The 20,405-nt window shown below is 39.2% G+C and overlaps 1 protein-coding gene across 1 annotated transcript; it reads right to left on the bottom strand.

The window, feature by feature from the left end:
* Nucleotides 1–6,969: 6,969 nt before the first annotated feature.
* SLC25A46 (solute carrier family 25, member 46) lies at nucleotides 6,970–20,279 on the bottom strand. The gene is made up of 8 exons (XM_010146164.1): nucleotides 20,225–20,279; nucleotides 18,540–18,582; nucleotides 15,949–16,006; nucleotides 15,395–15,472; nucleotides 14,609–14,709; nucleotides 11,314–11,370; nucleotides 10,805–10,862; nucleotides 6,970–7,743 (listed from the first exon to the last, which is right to left on the bottom strand). The coding sequence occupies exons 1-8, from the start codon at nucleotides 20,277–20,279 to the stop codon at nucleotides 7,165–7,167; spliced, it is 1,029 nt and encodes a 342-aa protein (XP_010144466.1). The 3' UTR covers nucleotides 6,970–7,164.
* Between the last annotated feature and the right edge of the window lie 126 nt (nucleotides 20,280–20,405).

Genomic DNA, 20,405 nt, shown 5'->3' on the forward strand with positions numbered 1-20,405 from the left:
AGCAGCTGACAGCAGAGACCATCTAAACGACAACCACAACACAATCGCTTGCAAATTCATCCTTGCTCATCACCTTCTATGAAAGCCAGTTCTGTCTACTCGCTTGTGAAGTCTGGAGCCAGTCGTAGCATGCAGAAGTCAAATTGTGCATAAGGGACAGATCCAGGTAGATCCAGGAAAGGTCCGTACAAAGCAACTGAGTACCTAGTTCATCAGTGGCCGTTCTGAAGATGTGAATACTGAAACACGTCATTCTCAGTGAAGTATTCAGGGGAGGTACAAAAGGATTAACCAGAAAATACTCCGAAGTACTTAACTCACACCTCATAGCCTGTGATCTGAACTCACTCTTTCATCTGTTAAAGAAAGCTGAAGGTAGCAGTGACAACAACAGCACCGTCTGCTGTGGTTTAGGATTTGGTGCGGTTTTGGGTGCAGGGAAAGGAGGCTGGCCCCTTGGTTTGTTGTGGTTTTGGTAGCAGGTGATGAGGCTGCTAGCATGGTCTGTGTAAGAGCTCCGCAAAAAGGAGCCCTCCTGGCTCCCATTTCACCCCTGCCTCTGGCCCAGGCTGTGCCAATCAGCACCTCTGCGAATAAGCCTATTTAAGAGGGAAAATGCCTTTCATTTTCCAGCATGCATTTTTGTTTTTGAGGGAGTGTGACGGATGAGGAAGAACCAGCCACATGGTCATCAAGGTAGCCAGAAGCATCTCTGGGATAAAGCCTATTTAAAGCGGTAAACGCCTTTCATTTCCTGCATGCTCTTTTGTTGTGGAGGGGGTGGGACAGAAGATGGAGAAGAGCTATGTGATTGCCAAGATAGCCAGGAGAAGTTTCCTGAATACACTCTGGTACAGTGATTTTCTTCCTTCGGTCTGCAGCAAGTTACCTGACTCACTGAGCACTGGCAGGAGACATGGACAGGCTGCGGAGACAGCCCAGAAGCAGAGAAACGGATGGGACTCCTGAAAAACGCGGTTATGGGCATTTGGTGGCTAGGAGCTGGGAGAGTCAACCCTGCAGCAGACCCCCCGCACGAACTGGAGGTATTCATGCTGAACTGTCTTCTGTGGGGGGATGTCACATGGCTGGAGGCAACCTGTCAGGAGTGTTTTTCCATGGAGCAAGCAGCTGGAAACTCATGCAGAGCATTAAAAATGACTGCACACCCCCATCCTGAGTTTCTCTTCCTCTGGCACCAAGTATAGGGAACGGAGGTAGTAAAGCTGGGTCCAGGAAAAAGGGAGATGTTGGAGGAGAGTGTATTTAAGATCTTGTTGTTCTATTTCTGTCCTACTTTAATTAATTGATGATTAGGTTGTGTTTTCTATTGTTTTGAATTAAATTGATTTTATTTGCCCTAGTCTGGTCTGTTTTTTGCTCAGCAGCCACAAGTGGTGAGTGAGCCCTCCCTTGTCTTGACCCTTAAGCAATTGTTTTGTTTTCTCCACCTGAAGGAAATAAAATGACTGCATAACTTTAATTGCTAGCTGGGTCTAAGCAGTGACACCATCTTTAGGAATCAGTCATCATAAAAGCAGATGACAATTTCCCAATGCAGTCAGGATTTTCCCAGAAAAAGTTAATTCTTCTCCCAAAGGCAATTTGAGTCACAACCTGACATCCCTCACCTCAGTTTCAGGATGTCTGATAGGAAATTTGGCATCTGGTTCAAGTGGTAGATTTTGCAGGGCCCTATGGAGGACTGTACATGGACACATTAGTGGACTCTAAAATTGAGCATCAAACATGGTTTGCATCTGCAAAGAAATTTTTATCATAACCCAGGCTACAGGTAAGAGTGAATATGAGAATCCTGCCTCCTAGACAGTGTAGTGAAGACTATGGTGACACCAATTGTCCCCCTGGAGCCCATGGATGACCACAGTGGAGCAGATACCCACAACGCAGCCTGTGGAGGACAACACAGTGCAGCGGATGGAGACATCATAAAGGAAGCTGTGACTCTGCGGAGAGTCCACACTGCAGCAGGCTCCTGGCAGAAGCTGCGGCCTGTGGAGAGGAGTCCTCGAGGGGCAGGTTCTCTGGCAGGACCTGTGACCCTGTGAGAGACCCATGCTGGCAGCAGTCCATTTCTGAAGGACTGGACTCTATGGAAAGGTTCTATGCCAGAACACGTCTCGAAGAAAAGGAGCCTGTGGGAAGGACTCACACTGGGGAAGTTCATGAAGGACTGTCTCCCATGTGACAGAACCCATGATGGAGCAGAGAAGAGGGAGGAGGAAGGAGCAGCAGACTTAACGTGCGACGAACTGACTGTACCTGCCACTTCCCACTGCTGTGCACCATTTGTGGGGAGAAGGTAAAGAAATCGGGAGTGAAGCGGAGCCCAGGAAAAAGGGAGAAGTTGGGGAAGGTCCTAATTTGTTCTTCTTTTTCATTATCCTGCTCTGTTTAATTAGCAATAAATTAAATTAATTTCCCCAACTGAGTGTGTTTTGCCTATGACGGTGATTGGTGAGTAATCTCTTCTTGGCCTTATCTTGACTCAAGTCTTTTGTGGTATTTTTCTCCCCCCACGCTGTTGAGAAAGGTGAATGATAGAGCCACTGGGTGGGCACCTGGCAGTCAGCCAACATCACCGCACCACAGAATGCCACGACATCAATACATACTCACCAGTTCTCTAGGGATTTCTATTTAACATGAAGTCTAAACAAGTCTTGCTAGCCCTTGATACAAAGGTTTAGCTACTGCTTTACAAAATACAGAGACTCACAAGATTAACAAGTAAAACTAATGCCAAATCTTCATGACACGCACCTACCCCCCATTCTTCAGTGGACATTTTAAATCTTTTTTAATGTTACCATTCCAGTTCTAGCCCGGTTCTGTCTTTAAGCATGCATCTTAAAGGTTGGGGTGTGTGTGTATGTATGTGTTTGCACAAGCAAAAACCCATTTCAAGTCACATATCCTCTCCCGTCTTTCTTACTTGCAGAATCCAAAAAACAGCTTGCTTTTTTTTTTTTTGGAGGGAGGTGGGGCTGCAGTTGTTAAAAATCGAAATGGAAACCAGACATCCTATTGTTCTTTTCTTATCTCAAAGAATCAGTGTATTAGGAACATCTTGGAAAGCTGGTGATGTTTTGAACCACCTTATGAGGTATGTCAAAGAAATTACACCTGTGCTGTCTTCAGACTACTGTTTTGATTCAAAAATCCCAATCCATATAATCCACAGGAAGGGAAAAAATAAAGAGTCGAAGAGGACTTGGGAAGACGTATACACATCTAGAGAAGTGAGCAACCAGTACCATGCAAGTACTGGATGCAAAGAAAAGAAGCTCACATGAATGTCACAAGGCAGAGCAGGAGGTACCTGAACAACATAACATTGTTTCTCCCACGATGTAAAACTACCCTGCTGTATATAGTTGTCGCATAATACAGCTTTCTTTCTTTTTCGTGAAATGTATTCTGCCATTACTCAACTTCAGCATTGGTAATTTGTTATGTAATAGGTCAACAAGGCTACAATACTTTTAAACCTAATTACTACCAGCTGTTTCATAATTAACCGGAAAAATGTTGCCCCCAAATTATCAGGGTAGCAGCACTGTGATGCTTCTGTGCTCGGCCTGCTTAGACAACTTGATTATACTATTACAGCCCTTCTGCCAATTCTCCAGCAGTGATTTAGCCTGGACAAAGTGATCTGTTTGTGGTGAGGTATTGATTCTGGTGCTTGAGGAGCGGCTAGCTGCAAGGAGCTAAGCCGGAACTCCAGCGGGAAAGAAGAGAAATGGACACAGAGGACAGAAAACACTTGCTTCAGCAAAGCCAAGATCACAAGCCACCTGTTGCACACCACAAGCAGCAGCAAGCCAAAAGAGACCCTGCACTAAATACAGTCATTAACAAAGACGGCCCAGCCAGAAAGTCACATAGACCTTAAAAAGCAACCAGGGATCAAAAAAATTACATAGCATTCTAGCTCCTCTTAACCACATCCTCATTTTTCTTTCACAGGTGCAGTCACACAAAAAGTAATTGCTCATCTTCTGTTGATCTTACAAGTAAAATCTAAGTGCAACAACTTCTGGCAAACAATTACTTTTATGTTCATCACTGAGGAAGCAGCAAATATTTCTATACCACTGACCTCACTCCTTGAATATCACTGAAAGGGAAAACAGTTTGAAATTAACCACTACTAGCCCTGAATTACACCAACAAAAACCTTCGAGCACAGCACGGAATCGTATATTAATGCAGAGACAGGCCTCATTTACATCACGTGCATGGATTATGTTTCCAGCTGAAGGTGTGCATTCAGCCGAATGACCACTCAGATGCAACAAGCAGCAAGAAGGGCATTAGCTTACATACTTGCCTTGAACTTGCTGCTAAATTCAGAATGTGCATGTTCTGATACTGAATCTTACAAATTCTGCATAGATTGGTGAAGCACACCGAATATCTCAAGTATTACAGACAGGAATCAGAGCTAGATCAGCTCATCTGTGCCCCAACACAGATCTGCTGAAATGAACCAACGCAGCCAGAACCTTGCTGGAGAATGCGGAACTCACACCAACACGATGTAAAAGCTCTGTTCTAACCCATGTGAAATACGAGTCTGACCTGTAAGGCACTCTACGAAACAACTCAGGCAGGTAACTGCAATGGTTTTCAGCAGGCCTCGTATCTCAAAGCTTCCTGCGTGGTCTATTGTCATGTTATTGTAGATGAAGGCTTTCATTTTATATTTTTATATTTATATTTCATATTTCATTTCATATTTAGAGGCATGAGAAGGAAGCCAAGTAACTCTTCACTGGGTGGGAACAGTATACCGAGTCTGTCTTCAGCAACATTTGTTCTTGACATCAGAGCTCTTCTGTAAAAATAAGTAAGTCAGAAAACACAATGTAGAAAAAAGTAAGTTTGTATCTGGAAGAATAAGTAGAGTGCATAAGAATTTTTCATACTCCAGAAAATTAAAAGCTTTCTACAGCAATATAGTATTTTGCAGTTTTCAGCAGTACATCCTGCTAAAGCCACCTACTGCTCACTCACTTGAGCTAAAAACTGAGCAACTAGATTTAAGAGCCAAGTGAAGAAATACATTAACAGTAAACTTATAATTAAAAAAGTTAAAAAATATTTTCTTCACCCTGTATTTGTTCACATTTTTGCATGGGCAAAAATAGCAATTCTGGACAAAGCAAGAGTAGTATTTCTTTTGGAAGGTAAAGCAAATGCACACGAACAAACAAAACATGTTCATTCCAACTGATAGGAAGAGGACCGAAAAAGAGTAGCTCAAAGCAAACAGCTTTTCCAGCACGTAAGAGTTGCTGTAAGTTGACAGTATTCTCACCCTGCCTGCAGTTATAGCTCTGAGACTCTGGCACAGACTAACTTAAAACTCTCAGCAACTCTCAGTGAACGCAAGAGTGTCTGACTCAAGTTAACATTCTATCACAGTACCTAGTGTTGTTCTGAGAACTATCCTCCACTCTTGCAGGAAAGAGGAAGGCACTTCCTCCATTTTGTATGACAAGAAAAATATTATTGTCCGATTTCACTCGATACATCTCCAACATGCACTTAATTACTGGTTCAAGGCAACTGTGATGGAAGAGTTGGTTATAGCTGACTTTAACACCTTTGAACAGGCCTGCTTTACGTATTAAAAGTTGGAACTCAAAACTTGACTGGACAAGGGCCTGCACAATCCAGTCTGCAGTCAATGCTGTCCATTGGCTTCGAGTAGGAATTTGGACCAGATGACCTGCCAAGATCCTTTCCAATCTGGATGATTCTTTGATATGTCTCCTTTCATTTGCAAAGAAACTTAAAAAATATAAACCAAGAATTGAGCATTTTACAAAAGTTCTTGCATGTAGTTTAATTCAACACATTTCTGCATTTGGGGAAGTTGAAAAAGCCACTGTGAATACATAATACAATATAACACAAACCAGGATTCCCGTGAGTGCCTCTTCAGTGAATTACTCCAAATATTTACAGTGAATTCTGATTTTATTTCATTGCTTCCATTCTATACACTACATTTGCAATTAACAATATTTAAAAATAAAACTGTTTCAAGTTCACCGTAATCTTAATTTCAACACTTGTACATTTAAAATACACGAATGTTAGATTAAAAGCAATATAGACCTGCACACAATTTCAAGTCAGAACAGTAGTTTGCACATAGACAGACTTCATTCTGCTCCACAAAATATTCAACCCAGCAGAGACGTGAAATGAAAGACATCAGTGCTAAACGGTTAAGTAGGTGACTAACTCTCTGATCTAACAAAAAGAGAGTATCTAGGAACAGCCAATTCATTTTTTATGCTTTCTATACACTTTGAACAGATATGACGTATATTTCTAAGTTTATTCGACTCTTACACAAAGAAGAAGAGTAAAACTAAGCCCTGAAGTTGAGTGGAAAAGTCGACTAAAAATGGCACTTACACATGCATACATCAGTTTCTAATTTGCTTTATTTGCACTCCTGTTGTTACTCTTAAGCCTTGAGAACTGCAAAGCAGCCAAATCTGCATTCCGTGCAACTTTGCCCAAATGCAAGTTTCTGCTCTTTTGTAAAAAGCAAAAGATTCTTCTTCATCATCTTCTGCCACACTGCAGCAAAGAAAGAAGTCTAAGTACCTGTGAATTATGACATTTATGTCTACTTAAGTTACTTTTATAGCTTCTAATTTCCTCACAGTCCCACTAACAGTGAAGTTGCAAACACTTTTTTAAAGACCAGTAAACCCATCAGACTCCCATTTGCAAGTTCTTACAACTTAAGAAAATAAATTCCTTTGAACTGGCTGGCAGTCCAAATTAAATGTGATCTTTACAAAGCAGATATTAAGAATTCATAGCCTTTACTTAGGTCAGTTAACTGGTAAGAGAAAAGGTAAATTCTCACTCCAAACACTCTGGAAATCCCTTCTGTATGACTACACATTATATTTGTGTCTATAATTTTAAATTTAAACAGTACTTTAATTACACTTAGGAATCTATATCCCCATTTTTAAAACAAGTGCTCTTACAGTGTAAGGAGAATCCAGAGTGGATTCATCAAACGTCATTTGCTAAGCCATTTTAAACAATAATGGAGTTGGTAAGTCAATCACGTCCACTGTGCTAAATCCACACCTGAACAGATTAAGAAACATTCTGAAGCAGTGTTGAGTAAATCATTTTGGTAAGCTGCAAAACTGCCACATGCAAGGTATACTGTACTACAACAGCTCCAAATCCTTTATAAAATCCCAGCATTCCTTCTTCCCGCTTTATAGTGTTTATGCAGTCTCTCATCCCCTCATACTGAGTATTGATTGGAAGCACTTCATAGCCAAGGTCGGTATTGTCAATTATGGTGCGTGTCCCTTGAATATGAAGGCGGTGTAACACTGTTTCCAGTGGGTAAAGCGTGACATCAGCACAAAGGCTAGCAGCAAAGCTAGCAATAAGTTCTGGAAAATATGCATCCAGCATGCTCTGTACAGAAGTGGAGCTCTCGGTTGGAAGGTTGTGGGAACTATCCCTTTTCAGAAAAAACAAAACAAGCTTTTGGATGATGGAACTGATGACGTAGTGAAGGACTCCATGGAGAGCAGTTGGAAAAATCAAGACCATCAGAGGAAGGAGACGTTTACTGTGGGGTACTCCCATGCCTACAACTCTGCCAATTCCTTCTTTCACGCAGTCCAGGACACCAGGATTATCTCGAATTATTTCGCTCTACAAGCATAAAGGAACAGTTACAATTTGTGCTGCGCATTTCACAGCCATACTGACATCTGCTTTGACAGTTCATCACTGCTGAACTTTTGCATGGTATCATAGCTACACAGCTATATTGATATAAATTCTTTGCTGTAACGCTCTTGATAGCATTCACTTTTAAAAAATGAACCCACCTTAAAGAGTCTTTATCTAATGTACATTCCAGTTTTATCGTGCTGCATCAATCTGCAAAACAGTCACGTACTGAAAATACCCGCTTCTGGAGCAAAACACCAGGAAGCACTTCCCTAATTTTAAATTCCTTTTCTTTAAGGATTATACCTCTAGTCTTGAACTTGACTGTGCTTAATAAAGACTTCCATAACTGAAGTTGAGTTGAAAGATCATTTTTAATATGAATTTGATAGATTTAGCTCTGAATGTTTCCATTCCATTATCTGCATCTAAAAGAGCACTCTTTAACCACACTGCCTCTTAGAAAAGGGAAAATCACTTTGTTCATGTATTGAAAATCAGAATTCACTTTCTAATTATTTAGTCCATTATGCCCCACCTATGACTTAGCTGGATTACGCTAAAGTCATTGTTTCCCCACCTAACGCAAACTCAACTTGCCACAAACTCAAGTGTTTTATCATATCTGTTACATTCAGGATTTGTGAGTTCTCTGAGTCCATGCTGGCTGTGTCCTGACTTCATGCCAGGACAAACCACCAGAACATTTCTCAGAACTCTGGGAAAGGCTTGCAAAGCCTTCATGGTCAGTCTGCATGGAAGGGAAACTGGTCAAATACTTGAGAATGTAACATCATTCCAGACTTTAAGTCAAGCATTATAAGCCCTGCTGAGAATGCTCCTCTTCCCTATACCATTATAGTCACTGAACTTGAGAATTGTGCTTGGTTTTGTCAAATATGCCACCATGTGGTCTGAAATGAGAGACAAAAACAGTGAAGTGACAGCTACAAATTGCTACCATTTACAGTTATTTTGATGAAACATATTAACTTGGAGACGTGTGTCAAACTAGTGCTGTTGAACAGTATGGTTTAGCAGAATTAAGATAATCAACATGAATATAAAACTTCTAGTAACAAATCTCACAATCTTTAACTTTTATAGTTTGTTAATGCAGCACAGGAATATAATGCAAACCTGACAGCCCAAGTTACCTCCCTGCACTGATTAATACAGCAGAAATAAAATCTTCATAAATACTATCATTACCTCTATTGTGTTTGTAACAGGAAAGCTCATGATGTTTCCAGGAACTGGAGAATACATTTCATACAACATATATGCACCTATTTGGTAAAAAATTTGCATACAGCTGAACCTACTAAGCCTAAACCCTTCAAATCTCAGTAGAAATATTTTCATAAGCAATGCTTTAAGACTGATTGCTTGAGAGATGACCACTTGTCTAAAAGGCTGGCAGAAATGCTGTTTCGGCTTTATAAATGTGTTCCTATTAGGCTGCTTTCTTGCAAATAAAATTTATTTATTTTGCAAAAAGAAGACAGTTCATGCTCTTTTTTTCATGCCACATTCTTTTTTATCATTTAATGGTAAATATGTCTCTATGTTCAACAACACAGATAACATCCTTTCTGATGAAAATACAAGCAGTAAGACACCTGAATAAAACACTCCATTTCATGGCCTGCTACAAACCCAAGAAACATGAACAGTGTTCTACCACTCTGTCTAGTTCCAAGATTACAGCATGCTTGGGGTAAAGCCAATCCCCAGGACACAGGAAATTCCTAAGTCAGCTTCCAAGCATGAGACCAGTTAAATCTTCCCGAGGTTTCCACAAACTCATGAGATCTACTCAGGCTGGATTTACGGAACATTATTTTCAACATAATTCAACAGGAGAGAGGAAAAGGATTTCTTAAATACACAGTAGCTTTACAGAATGTGAGTTTGTTGCTGGAGTCTATCTACATGCTCCCATGCACAGATGTTTAGTGTCACCTGTCCTGCTAGGCCATAATGTGGCCAGTTTAGACAGAATAGCCTTTAGTACCTTCTGGCTTCTTTAAGTTTGGATCCTCTGCACAGAGCAGAATCCCGTCCCTTAAAAGTATATGCCTCTAAAGTACATGCTGAAATTAAGAAACTGTGGAAGTCGGTCTTGTTTGCCTCTTCTCTGCAGAAAAAGCACCATTTCATAGACATACATCAGCAGCTGAACTGTAGGTTTAAACAGCTGGATCTAAATCAGTCTTGACAGTACTTACAACTTGTCTATGCTATGAAAGAAAATTATTATCTTGATGACTGAATAACATGAGAGACACTATGCTGCACCACCCTCCCCACAAGAGCTCACTTTGCAGTAAGAATTCCATTAGCCGCACAAAGATATCACCATGTTTATTAAGAGCAACTCATTATATAGAGATAGCTGGATCACTTCTGCATAGCTAAATCCTGTCTCTAAGTCAAGAATGAGATGAAACAACTCACTGACAGAATCTATAATACAGTCCTATGGGCTATTCTGTACAGTTACAGAACAAGTTAAGCAGTATCCTAAGAGACAGGTCCAGATATTCATTTTCATGGCTAAGGAAGAAGTAGATGAAATTTAAAAGCAAAAGGTTGTTTGAATGAACACAATCCTGAAACAGTAGAGTTCAGTATTTTAGCAAAACAAGGCTGAATTTCTGGAAAAGCTTTATAATTGTTATAGGGGAAGGGGTCACTGCAACAGCTTGCCTAAAAAGCCTTTTAAAACCTTTACATGAGAAAATTTTCATGTTTTATCTGCTAGAACGTATAGATGTAACTTGTCCTTAGTTCATACACAATATACTCCAACTATCTATATTACTTGTCCCTTCTAATTCTAGATTTAGCCTTAAAATAGTACAACTAATATACCCATCATAGTAAATACTTTTTATCTCAGTAATTCATACAGCCTCAGGCAAAACAAATGCAACTACTGCAACATAAACCTGAATCCAAAGCCAAAGACTCACTTCTTCACATAATCTAATCTATAAAAAGAATAACAGTATCTTTTAAAATGTTCTTAAGTTACCTGTACAGTTTCGATCAGGCTCGCAGAATAAAAAGGCATTGCTGTCACATGTGTTAAACTGTAGAAATTAACAAGATAATAGTAAGGGTCATGTCAGTACTGTAATTTTAGCCAAATACGCAGCTGAAAGTTCATAAAATTATCTACAAGTCAGACTTGAGAGAAATAACTCAATTACTAAAATGCACATCAACAAGCTGAGATAAATTTCAGTCTGAAGTTCTATTAAATTCTATTTCCATGAGACCAGACTGATGCAGGACTCTCAGATATAATAGACAAAGGAATCTAATCTTTTAAATTAGTCAGGTTCCATACAGACATAGGGATCTTGTACGAGAAAATAATCTGTGAAAGTAGTGTATGCAATCAAGATTGATAAAAAAAAAAATAAAATTACTTTTAGCACCCCATCAAGTAATTATAGCTGCAGATGAAACTAATGTACATTTAGTAGCTCTATTAACACTGAGATAAGAAGACAGAAGGTAATTACACGTTATACTCACCCTTTTAGTAGAAGGTGTCCGCCTATCTGCTTGAGGTTCCATTTATGTGAAAGCTCCCTAAAAGGAAAAGTATTTACCTTAATATGGATAAGAACATGTTATTCTCCAGCATTTATTCTAGTTTTCATATTGGTGTTATACTATCTGTTTACATTGCAGGATTCCCATGTGATGCAGACACATCAGTGAGACATTTAATAGATCGTGCTTAACTTCTAAAAGTTATTCAGGCCCATTACACAGTCTTTCAGAAAAGCTTTCAATTATTAATAAGGTGTCTGTAGCTCTCACAGCTACTGCTTTACTGCTTCTTAAAATGTTACTGCTTTAGTGTTTTGCATCTATCTTGCATCCTTAAGTACTAAATCTTAAAACCATTTTCAGGGAATATTGGATTATTTAAAATCCCAGTAGCCTTCCTTTATCAACATACAATTTTTTATTATGTTTTGGTAATGCTTTTTCTGTTCTTTGAGGTTACGTTTACCTTGTTGTTGCATCTTTCCTGAAAACCTAACTCATTCTGACACAGACAAGACCAAAGTGAGTACAGTAGGCCAGACTAGAAGGTATATCTAGTAATTCTGTACAGATTTAGTTCAAGTCTTTCATTTACGACCAGTCTTTAACATATCCTGGTCAAACAAAAGAAACACAAAGATGACTCACAAGAAAATCTCCTTGAAGTATTATTTGAGTTACTTCAAAATACGAAAAGAAAACATTAACTACACTCCAAACTACATTTGGTAAATACTCTCGCTATGAGGCGAAGATATTTTTGTCTGAGATGTTGGACACACTAGACTATGCACTTCTCATAACAAGCTATAAGTTGTTTAGCTTCAATTCTTGCTCAGGAATCACAAATCACCCACTGCCTGTAGTTAGAATAACTCTAATCCAAGAAAGCAAATCATTTCCTCTTTCTGAAGAACTGTGTTAGTAGCAGCTATCACTTTCCTAAATACATAGGTCGGTCACTAGAGGGGAAAGATCATTTACCATTATGTATTTCAGACATTTTGATCTCATCCACTGAGCCATAACATGTAAAAGACATAGAAAATGAAACCAGCCAAACTAATGTGCGAGTCAGTCCACCAGGTATAAACGTTCTTCCATCACAGGAATAGTTATGGAATGAGTTTGTCTAGTACAGAACCACACTTGACTTGCCATGTATTTCTGGGCCCCTTTCCTAAAACAGGGCAATTATTTCCTGATATTATGATACAGTATAGTATTGGAATCAACATCTCACTTTCTTGTGTCATTTGGAGCTTGATAATGTATTCAAATAATTTTAAATAAGATTTTCTGGCACTGCTAGTATAAGCAATAAACTTCACCTCCCTGTGACAGCCCATGCTGCTGTCATTAAAAAGGAAGGGAGAGTATTCAGTAGAAAACCCCAAGATCTCCCTCTTTCCTTGAAACCGTCTCTCCCCTTCAAACCCGCACACTGTAGAGAGTAACACTGTGATTTATTAGCAGCATGAAAGTGAGGCAAGAGCATTGTTACACAAGCCAGCGGCATATGATAAAATGATGGCTCAATCAAATGGTCGTAGCGTGCATGGAGTGGTGCATGTACAATACAATCGTCTTAGCCACATCACTCCCTCAGTTCACTTCATGACTGTTCACACACTGTGTTGGCATAAGGATGGGGTTAGCTCTAAGGAAGGAATAAGCAGGTACTAGCAAAAAGAATTGTTTCTTTCGGTAGTACCACCAGCTTACTTTTCAACCTACTGAACAAGTGGCCCACAAGAAGAAGATTCTTGCTCACCTTGGTCAGAAATCATAACTATGAAAATAGAAACACTACATCACATCTGATGAACTTCAGCATCCCCTACAGCAGTATTTAAAGACAAGATCAAGTCATACGTAGAGGAAAGTGTGTGTCTGGGAATTTCAATTACATATGAAACAGAGTTGACTAAAATGCTTAAATACACACTTCACACAACTAAAGCATGAAATGTTTTTGCTAATGCTTCTGGATCAATGCCAGAACCTGCAAGGACTTACTTTTATTAGTATGCATGCATGCATTGTAATGGCAGTTTGATTCAGCCTGCCTATGCTTCTCATCTTTAAAATCAGGTCAGTTTCTATGCCCCTTAAGTATACTTGGTCTTCCTTCACACACTAAAAACAGGCTCTCGTCTCTTCTGTAAACTTATACACGATTCTCAAGCCTGCTGGTCCACTAAAACTTAACTAGCATTAAACCCAACTACCTGCCTGCCTCTCTAATGTACTTTCCAAGAGAGGTCTTTATTATTTTATTGGCTTCAGTGTTTGTCCTGCAACTGCTAAATTACTTTTTCTAACTTTTGATTATCTCATTTTTGTTGCATTTCACTAAAAGTTTTAGTTACCTTATAAAAACAAATTCTCTCACACGAGGTGCTTACTCCTAAAATATCTGTAACAAAACTGATAATGTGTATTACAGTTGTCAGCCCTTATGGTTATCTGTGGACCATTATAAAACTAAACATTGATAAAAAGTCTTCAGACAAAAAATTGTTCTTCAGGCTTGCATCTCAAAGCTGAAAGATATCACAAAGTTTTACCATAACTCTGGAGTTACAGTTCCACATAAAAAGTAGGTAGAGTCACAGATCAAAATAAAAAGTTAAATAACTGAAGACAGGCACAGTGAAGTAGAGTGGTGAGTATCTCTTTAAGTGAAGTCACTCATTTTTCGTTGTAACCCCTTTGCTATAAGACTGAACAATGTACATATAGTTGTTGGTAAAGGAGAACAGAAGACAAAACTGACAGCCACACAGACTCTTATTTACTGTATCTTCTCACTTATTCTGCTCTCTCACCTACCAAAGATGGTGAAAATGTTCAGCAAGATGTCAGTGCTGGCTCATTAACTGCATAAGTTTTCTGTATTAGAGTAATGAAATTAGTACTTCTTACTTTAGACACGGCACTTGCCAGTACCGCAAAATACAAGCTCAAATACAAAAAGGAACTTATGAATATTTTTATTACAGTAGAATTATACTGAAGAGTGATTTGCTAAATTATTTCTATACTCGGATCAGCAGGCAGATATGTCAAACATAGAAAGTTCCCAGAAAAGAGTCTGTCCCTATTTAGCAATTACAAGGCTGTCTTTGCGAAGACATGCACACTGTACCGAAAACTCTTATTCAGTGTCTGACTGTTGTAATTGAGTAAAATTTTTCCAACACCCTTACATTTCTGTAAGTCAACAATGGCTGATGAGTTAGTTAGAAGCAGTAAAAAACCCATGCAATACCTTGGCAAAGGTGTAAATTCACTGATGATGCCTTCTGTTCCCAGAGTTATGCCCTGAACAATGAAAGTGCTGCCCATTCCTTTCCAGAGAGCTCTTGGACCCTGAAATATGCAATGTATTTTGATTCATGCAACATTAAACTCAAAAATACTTTCACTTTACTACTAAAATTTCTTCAAATTCAGGCCGCACAAGGCTACAATTCTACTATTAGACTTCACTATGACCAAATTCAGGGGACAACTAACTTTTCAACTGTCAAGAAACTTCTGATCTTCAGTAATTTCAAAGAGTTGTCAACAATTTTGGAGGCGTATCTCTAACTTTTAATACTCGGTTACTATAAATGTAACACTATTTTCTATGGATAAAATGAGCTCAAAATGTTAAAATCCAAAAAGTCTCTTCTTACTGTGTTCTGATCAGGACAGAAGTAATGTTCCCGTGGAGAACTGGAAAATCATGCAATGCTATCTTTGGAAGTAGTGATCTGGATAATCTTTTTATTCTCTAAAGATCAATTATTTTTTAGAATCCTAAAGAGTAACATTAGTTTCAAGGATCTTTTTCTCCCCTAACATCTGCAGATCTTCCTCACTAAATACTACTTCAATAAAAAGTAATTCATAATGATCTTCTTGAAACATTTCTGCAACCATAAAAATTACAAACCCTTACAATGGCCATGTTTTTAATCACCAGTTACATTAAGAGGTAAAAATTTCAATGTACGTATGGGCTATAGTAACCTTCACTGCTCAGAAACAGCCTTACACAAATACTAACCTGTGCCTTATTGATGCTATACATAATATTGACAATAGTAAATGGAGTGAGATGATAATTCCGAGCATGGTAGTTAACCTGTTAAAAATATAAATAATAGTAGTTTTACAAATACAATTGCAGATGTTACTACTCTAATGGAAACAATTCCAAAATAAGGACTTTGTCTCTGTAAACATCAGCTAAAGTGATAAAAATATGAATAAATTCTCACTGAAATTTAGGGATACAGACAGAACTTTTTTGTATGCTCAAAGCATAAAGCAAGCATAAACCAGAAAAATACTGGAAACAACGCATCCTGCTTGTAGATGGGGATCTGGAAGTTGCTCTGCAGGCACTTACTTACTGTAATTAATTAAAATAACAAAAATGAGGAAGACTGTTCAAGACAAGTTAAATTTTAGTATGGAAAACATGTACAAAAGAAATAAAAACATGTTAATGTAGCAGTGTCTCCCTAAGTCTAATAGAGCACCCCTATACTCTACAAAGTATGAAATATCAAGAATACACAGGAGCTCTGACTGGAAGAGGTAATACAAAAGACATACCTGACACTGACGACGTAGAACAATGCAAGGATGTGCCAACACATTTTCTGTAAATAGGCTTTAAAAGAAAAGCGTTATTTAAAGCATGAGAGACTTATAAATTTATTAGAAGAGGCTTGTAATTTTTCTCTAACAACATTAGATCGGTATTTGGAGAAACTATACGTTACCTAGAGAATGAATGAGGCATTTTGGATGGCTAGCTGACAGCCTGCCAACACGATAAAGGAACAAGTATCAAAAAATCTGGTACATACATTCACTATGAAAAAGCCCACGTATCTATATCTCTATATAGACATATACTGTGTATGTATTTTCACAGGCAAAACAACATGCCAAATTTCTTAAACTTTCCCTCTGCAAAATATGAGGGAACAAAGCAGGACAGAGGCAGAATTATGAAAGGATTAGCCTCCAATTTTGTATTAATTCTGTGTACCATATTATTAATCAACACTCTCCTTAGGAGGGCCAGAGGACTGGTACTAACAGTAGACCCTTTTTTCATCAGAAAATGCTACTGTCCAAAACCAATTCTCCCTCCAGCCCTATAAATGGTATTTCAATCAAACCTTCATAGGGAGGCTCTCTCGTTCTAAATTAGGATTTCTCATTACAGCCACGCCAATAAACTATTAAATTAATCTCAAAGTGTCCAAGCGATCAGAGTACTTACCTGCACATGTTCAAACTCAAGATATGGATTAGGAAACCAAAATCTCCAGGCTTTGTCTGAGCATCCCAAGTAACAGCTCAGACCACCAATGTACAGGATAATCTGGGTTACATCTCTTACAGGGATTTTACTCTAGATAAACAAATACTGCTTGGCACAGAAGAGTATTGAGCCTGCAGTTTCATAACTACTAAGCTAATTAGTTTGCTATCATCTAAAGAGGTGAAACTTTCCCTGTACTCCAGCTGCTCGCTATTAAGCCCTCCTGGCAGCCAACTTAACTAACCACACAAAACCTAACTTTTTCTTCTAGGTGTTTTCTACAAGATTACTGCCTTGAACCATGCGTGTCTGCAAAGTTATCTCATACAAATGCAAAAGCAGAAGCAGGGAGAATGGCTCTCAGCAATGATACAATGTTGATATCTCTTTCCCAAAAGCACATGCTCATTTCAGTCCTAGAGCATATGGTGCTCAGCATGTGGAAAACTTTATCAAGCTTGATTAAACCAAAGTATATAGTTCAAAAGGACACGTGAGCCACACTAACATCTCTCTGCTCCTGAAGCAGATCAACATGTTCCTGCTCTATGGCTCAACTCCTTTGCTGATGCTCTCCTGAGCTCATTCAACTCGATAAAGATGGGAAAAAAAAAAAACCAACTCTACATGTTTGGGGGGTGCTAGTTCTTTCCCCTCCCCTTCATTAACACTACTTTAACAAACTGAACAGGCTCATCAAGGAGTCCCAATGAGCAAGCTGAGCCACCGCAAGGGATGCAGTGGGAGAAGAGGGACAGGCAGCTTTATGAGACAGGATGACCTAATTTAAGCAACTCATTACTTGCCAGAAATGGTCATTCCTAGTCCTTCTTTATCCCTTCCCTTTCTGGTCCAGTTAGCTGGTGTCTGCTGGCTTTCATAGCTAGTCAACACCCAGGTAATTCAACCTAACTGAAACAGCAAAAAATAATCCAGCTCTTTCGCTCACTTTGTCTTCTGTTTTAATGAGTAAAACTGGTTAAAAGAGGTTCTGATGGGCATCAAGGGTGCTAAGAGTGGGGTAAGAAGCAGGACAGGCTGACTGCCAAGTAAAAGGTTCTTCTCTTTAAAGAGAAGTACATTGTGAGTACATTAACTGACATAGCTTCCCATGCTAACTGGGTAAGTGGCACATGCTCTGAAGACAGAAGCACTTTTCTCAGAGAAGTCTCACATTCAGGTCAACAACGAGTAAAACTGTTTTTAGTCCAAACTTTTTCAAGACAAAAACCCCCCACCTTGCACCCTTTCACAAGTTGCCTCAGTACGTTGACCAAGAAAAAACTAATCAGGCGACTGTGACTCAGCAGGCATCCTACAAAATTTCCTAAGTTTATCATCATCATCACGCTTGACAATCAGCTCTGAAAAAATGTTAAGCATGTTAAAGTCCACCAGTTTCTCAAAAACACTATCAATAATCAGTGCCAGCATAATAAAGAATAAAATGGTTATCAGACCACTTGGGAAGATCAATATTACTATTTCAGGACACACTGATACTATAGTTCAATTATTATATTTAATTATTTTCACCTTCTTAGGAAACACATTACCTAAAAATATTAATAGAAGGGCCAATGTGAAAAGTTTTCTGGTGTTATTTTCAGATTGCTCTGATAAAGTACCCATTTCCTGGGCATAGAGTACAAAAAAGTTTCTTGTATTCTCAAAATTTAATCAGCAGTGAAAGGCTTCTTCAGTTAAAGAGAACAGAAATGTACACGGATTTCACGTAGTAGGTTTCTAAAAGCATTTCACATGCCTAAGTCTAACTGGCACAAAAACACAATACAGGAGTATATATAGGGATAAGACAACTATACTTTTACTACTTCATTATCACTGAAAACTATTACACAACCCTTACCTCGCAAGGCCAATACCAAAGCCTGCAAATCTGTTCAACTGCTCTGAAAGAAAATCGAAAGCAGATTATGGAGCAGTGATAATCACAAAGCAGGAGAAAATGCCAAGCAGATGATCTGAAAAACTGATTTTATACTGTACTACCTTCATAAAATTACAAGCACCAAACCACAATACCCCTGGCAACTCTGCAAGAGGATATAAAAAAATATTCCCCCAGGAATAGTTACACTTTTATAAAAAAATTATTCTTGTCTTCAAACAGCTACAAGGGAAAAAAAGGGACAAACTGAAGAATAAACTAGAATAGTTTAGTTTCTAAAAAAAAAAATAAATCTAACTCATCCAACCACTGAAGAAGTTAGCATGCATGACAATTTACAATAATTCTGAATTACAAATTTAGATATCCGAGGTGAAATGAATTTTACAAATGGAAACAATATAAAAAGGGAAACTTTGGGACAAGTAGCACAAACGATGCAATTTTCAAATTGTGTTTATCTCCACTCTTTTGCAAAAATCTAGTTACTAGAAAACCGTGAAAATTGAAAGTCATGGGTTCAATACTCTGCTGTTTGCTACCAGCCAGACATTTACACTTCGGGAATTATCAGAAGAGATTTTAAGGAGTATCAGAACTGTAAAGGCAACTGAAAATCAATGCTCAGCGTTACAGTCTACAAGGTGCAGTCAGGCTGTGCACATGGATAAAGCCTGTAACTCCAGTGGAGCTCCACACAGACCCGGCAGCCCCTCTATGAAGGATGGTAAGACTCTCTGCACTTGCAGAAGCTGGGCTCAGTGATACAGCAACTCCTTATCAGTCCTCCACAATGTGTTGAACACCTTCCATGAGTAAATAGGTCAAAAAAATAAAAAACCAACAAGGTGGAGTCCAAGTATCAAAGAACACTTAAACAGTGCTTCAATTAAGTGCTTGCATGGCTAAAATCCAGTTAAAAGGTTGTACTTACTATTAAAAGATCTGAATAAAACACTGCACTACAGCTTTAAAAAGACACACATTGATACAACTCAGTTTTAAATAAATCAGTTTTTCATGAAATTTTGATACCTAAGTGTATATAAATTGCTCCACAACTTCTTTTGAATTGAAGGAAACGATGTTCGGCAACCTAGATTTAGCAAGTTTCTCTTAATCCACCTCAGCTTCACAAAGACATAAAATTACATTGTACTTCTGAGGATTTCTGTTCAATTTCCCGACAATTACTGGAAGTCTCGAGCACAGCTGCTTCCTCAAATTCCATCAGTTCCATAGCTCCTTTGCTATCATGCATGGAGGGTTTCACTTCAGCAGCTCATGCCATACCCCTTGTACTTTTTCTAGCATAATGAAGCAACCAGAAGACACAATGCCTAAAACACACAGAGTGACTAGCAAAATATACTGTAAAACCCGAAGATGCTTCCTGCTCTTAGAGAAGACGGTTACATGGGCAAGGGCGCGCTGAGCACACTCTGCTTAACTAGGAGCTGCAGGGTGCATTCTGGCAGTCTTAATCGTATCTGCGTGCAGCTACGTGGTGCTACGCAGCGAAGCGGGCAGTGGAGTGCAACAGGCGATGGAGCACCTCCTCTTCCTTCTAAAGCACTTTTTTCCCTCGCGCTTCAGCACCGCCAGCCCGGAGCTGCAACGCGTCTCCGGGCCCGGCGCGGTACCAGTCAGCGCCAGCAAACGCCGGTGCCGCTCGAACGGGCACGAGGCACAGCCCATGGCCGCTGCCCGCTCGTCCTTGCCCGCTTCGGCATTTCAGCCGCTAACGGGCGGCCGCAGGCCGGAGACAAGCGAGGGACAGGCGGAACAGCAAGAAGCCGTCTGCCCCGCTGGGCCGGACCCTCC

This window comes from Buceros rhinoceros, unplaced genomic scaffold, assembly GCF_000710305.1.
Source record: "Buceros rhinoceros silvestris isolate BGI_N320 unplaced genomic scaffold, ASM71030v1 scaffold11692, whole genome shotgun sequence".
NCBI classification, from domain to species: domain Eukaryota; kingdom Metazoa; phylum Chordata; class Aves; order Bucerotiformes; family Bucerotidae; genus Buceros; species Buceros rhinoceros.

Bases quoted from the DNA above. Each gene is read 5' to 3' on its own strand.
- SLC25A46 (XM_010146164.1), bottom strand. From the start codon at position 20,279: ATGGGCTGTGCCTCGTGCCCGTTCGAGCGGCACCGGCGTTTGCTGGCG. The intron at 14,710-15,394 runs GTTAGTATTTGT...TGCATATTTCAG, and splicing joins ATAGCATCAATAAGGCACAG to GGTCCAAGAGCTCTCTGGAA. The intron at 10,863-11,313 runs GTGAGTATAACG...TAATTTCTACAG, and splicing joins GGACACCTTCTACTAAAAGG to TTTAACACATGTGACAGCAA.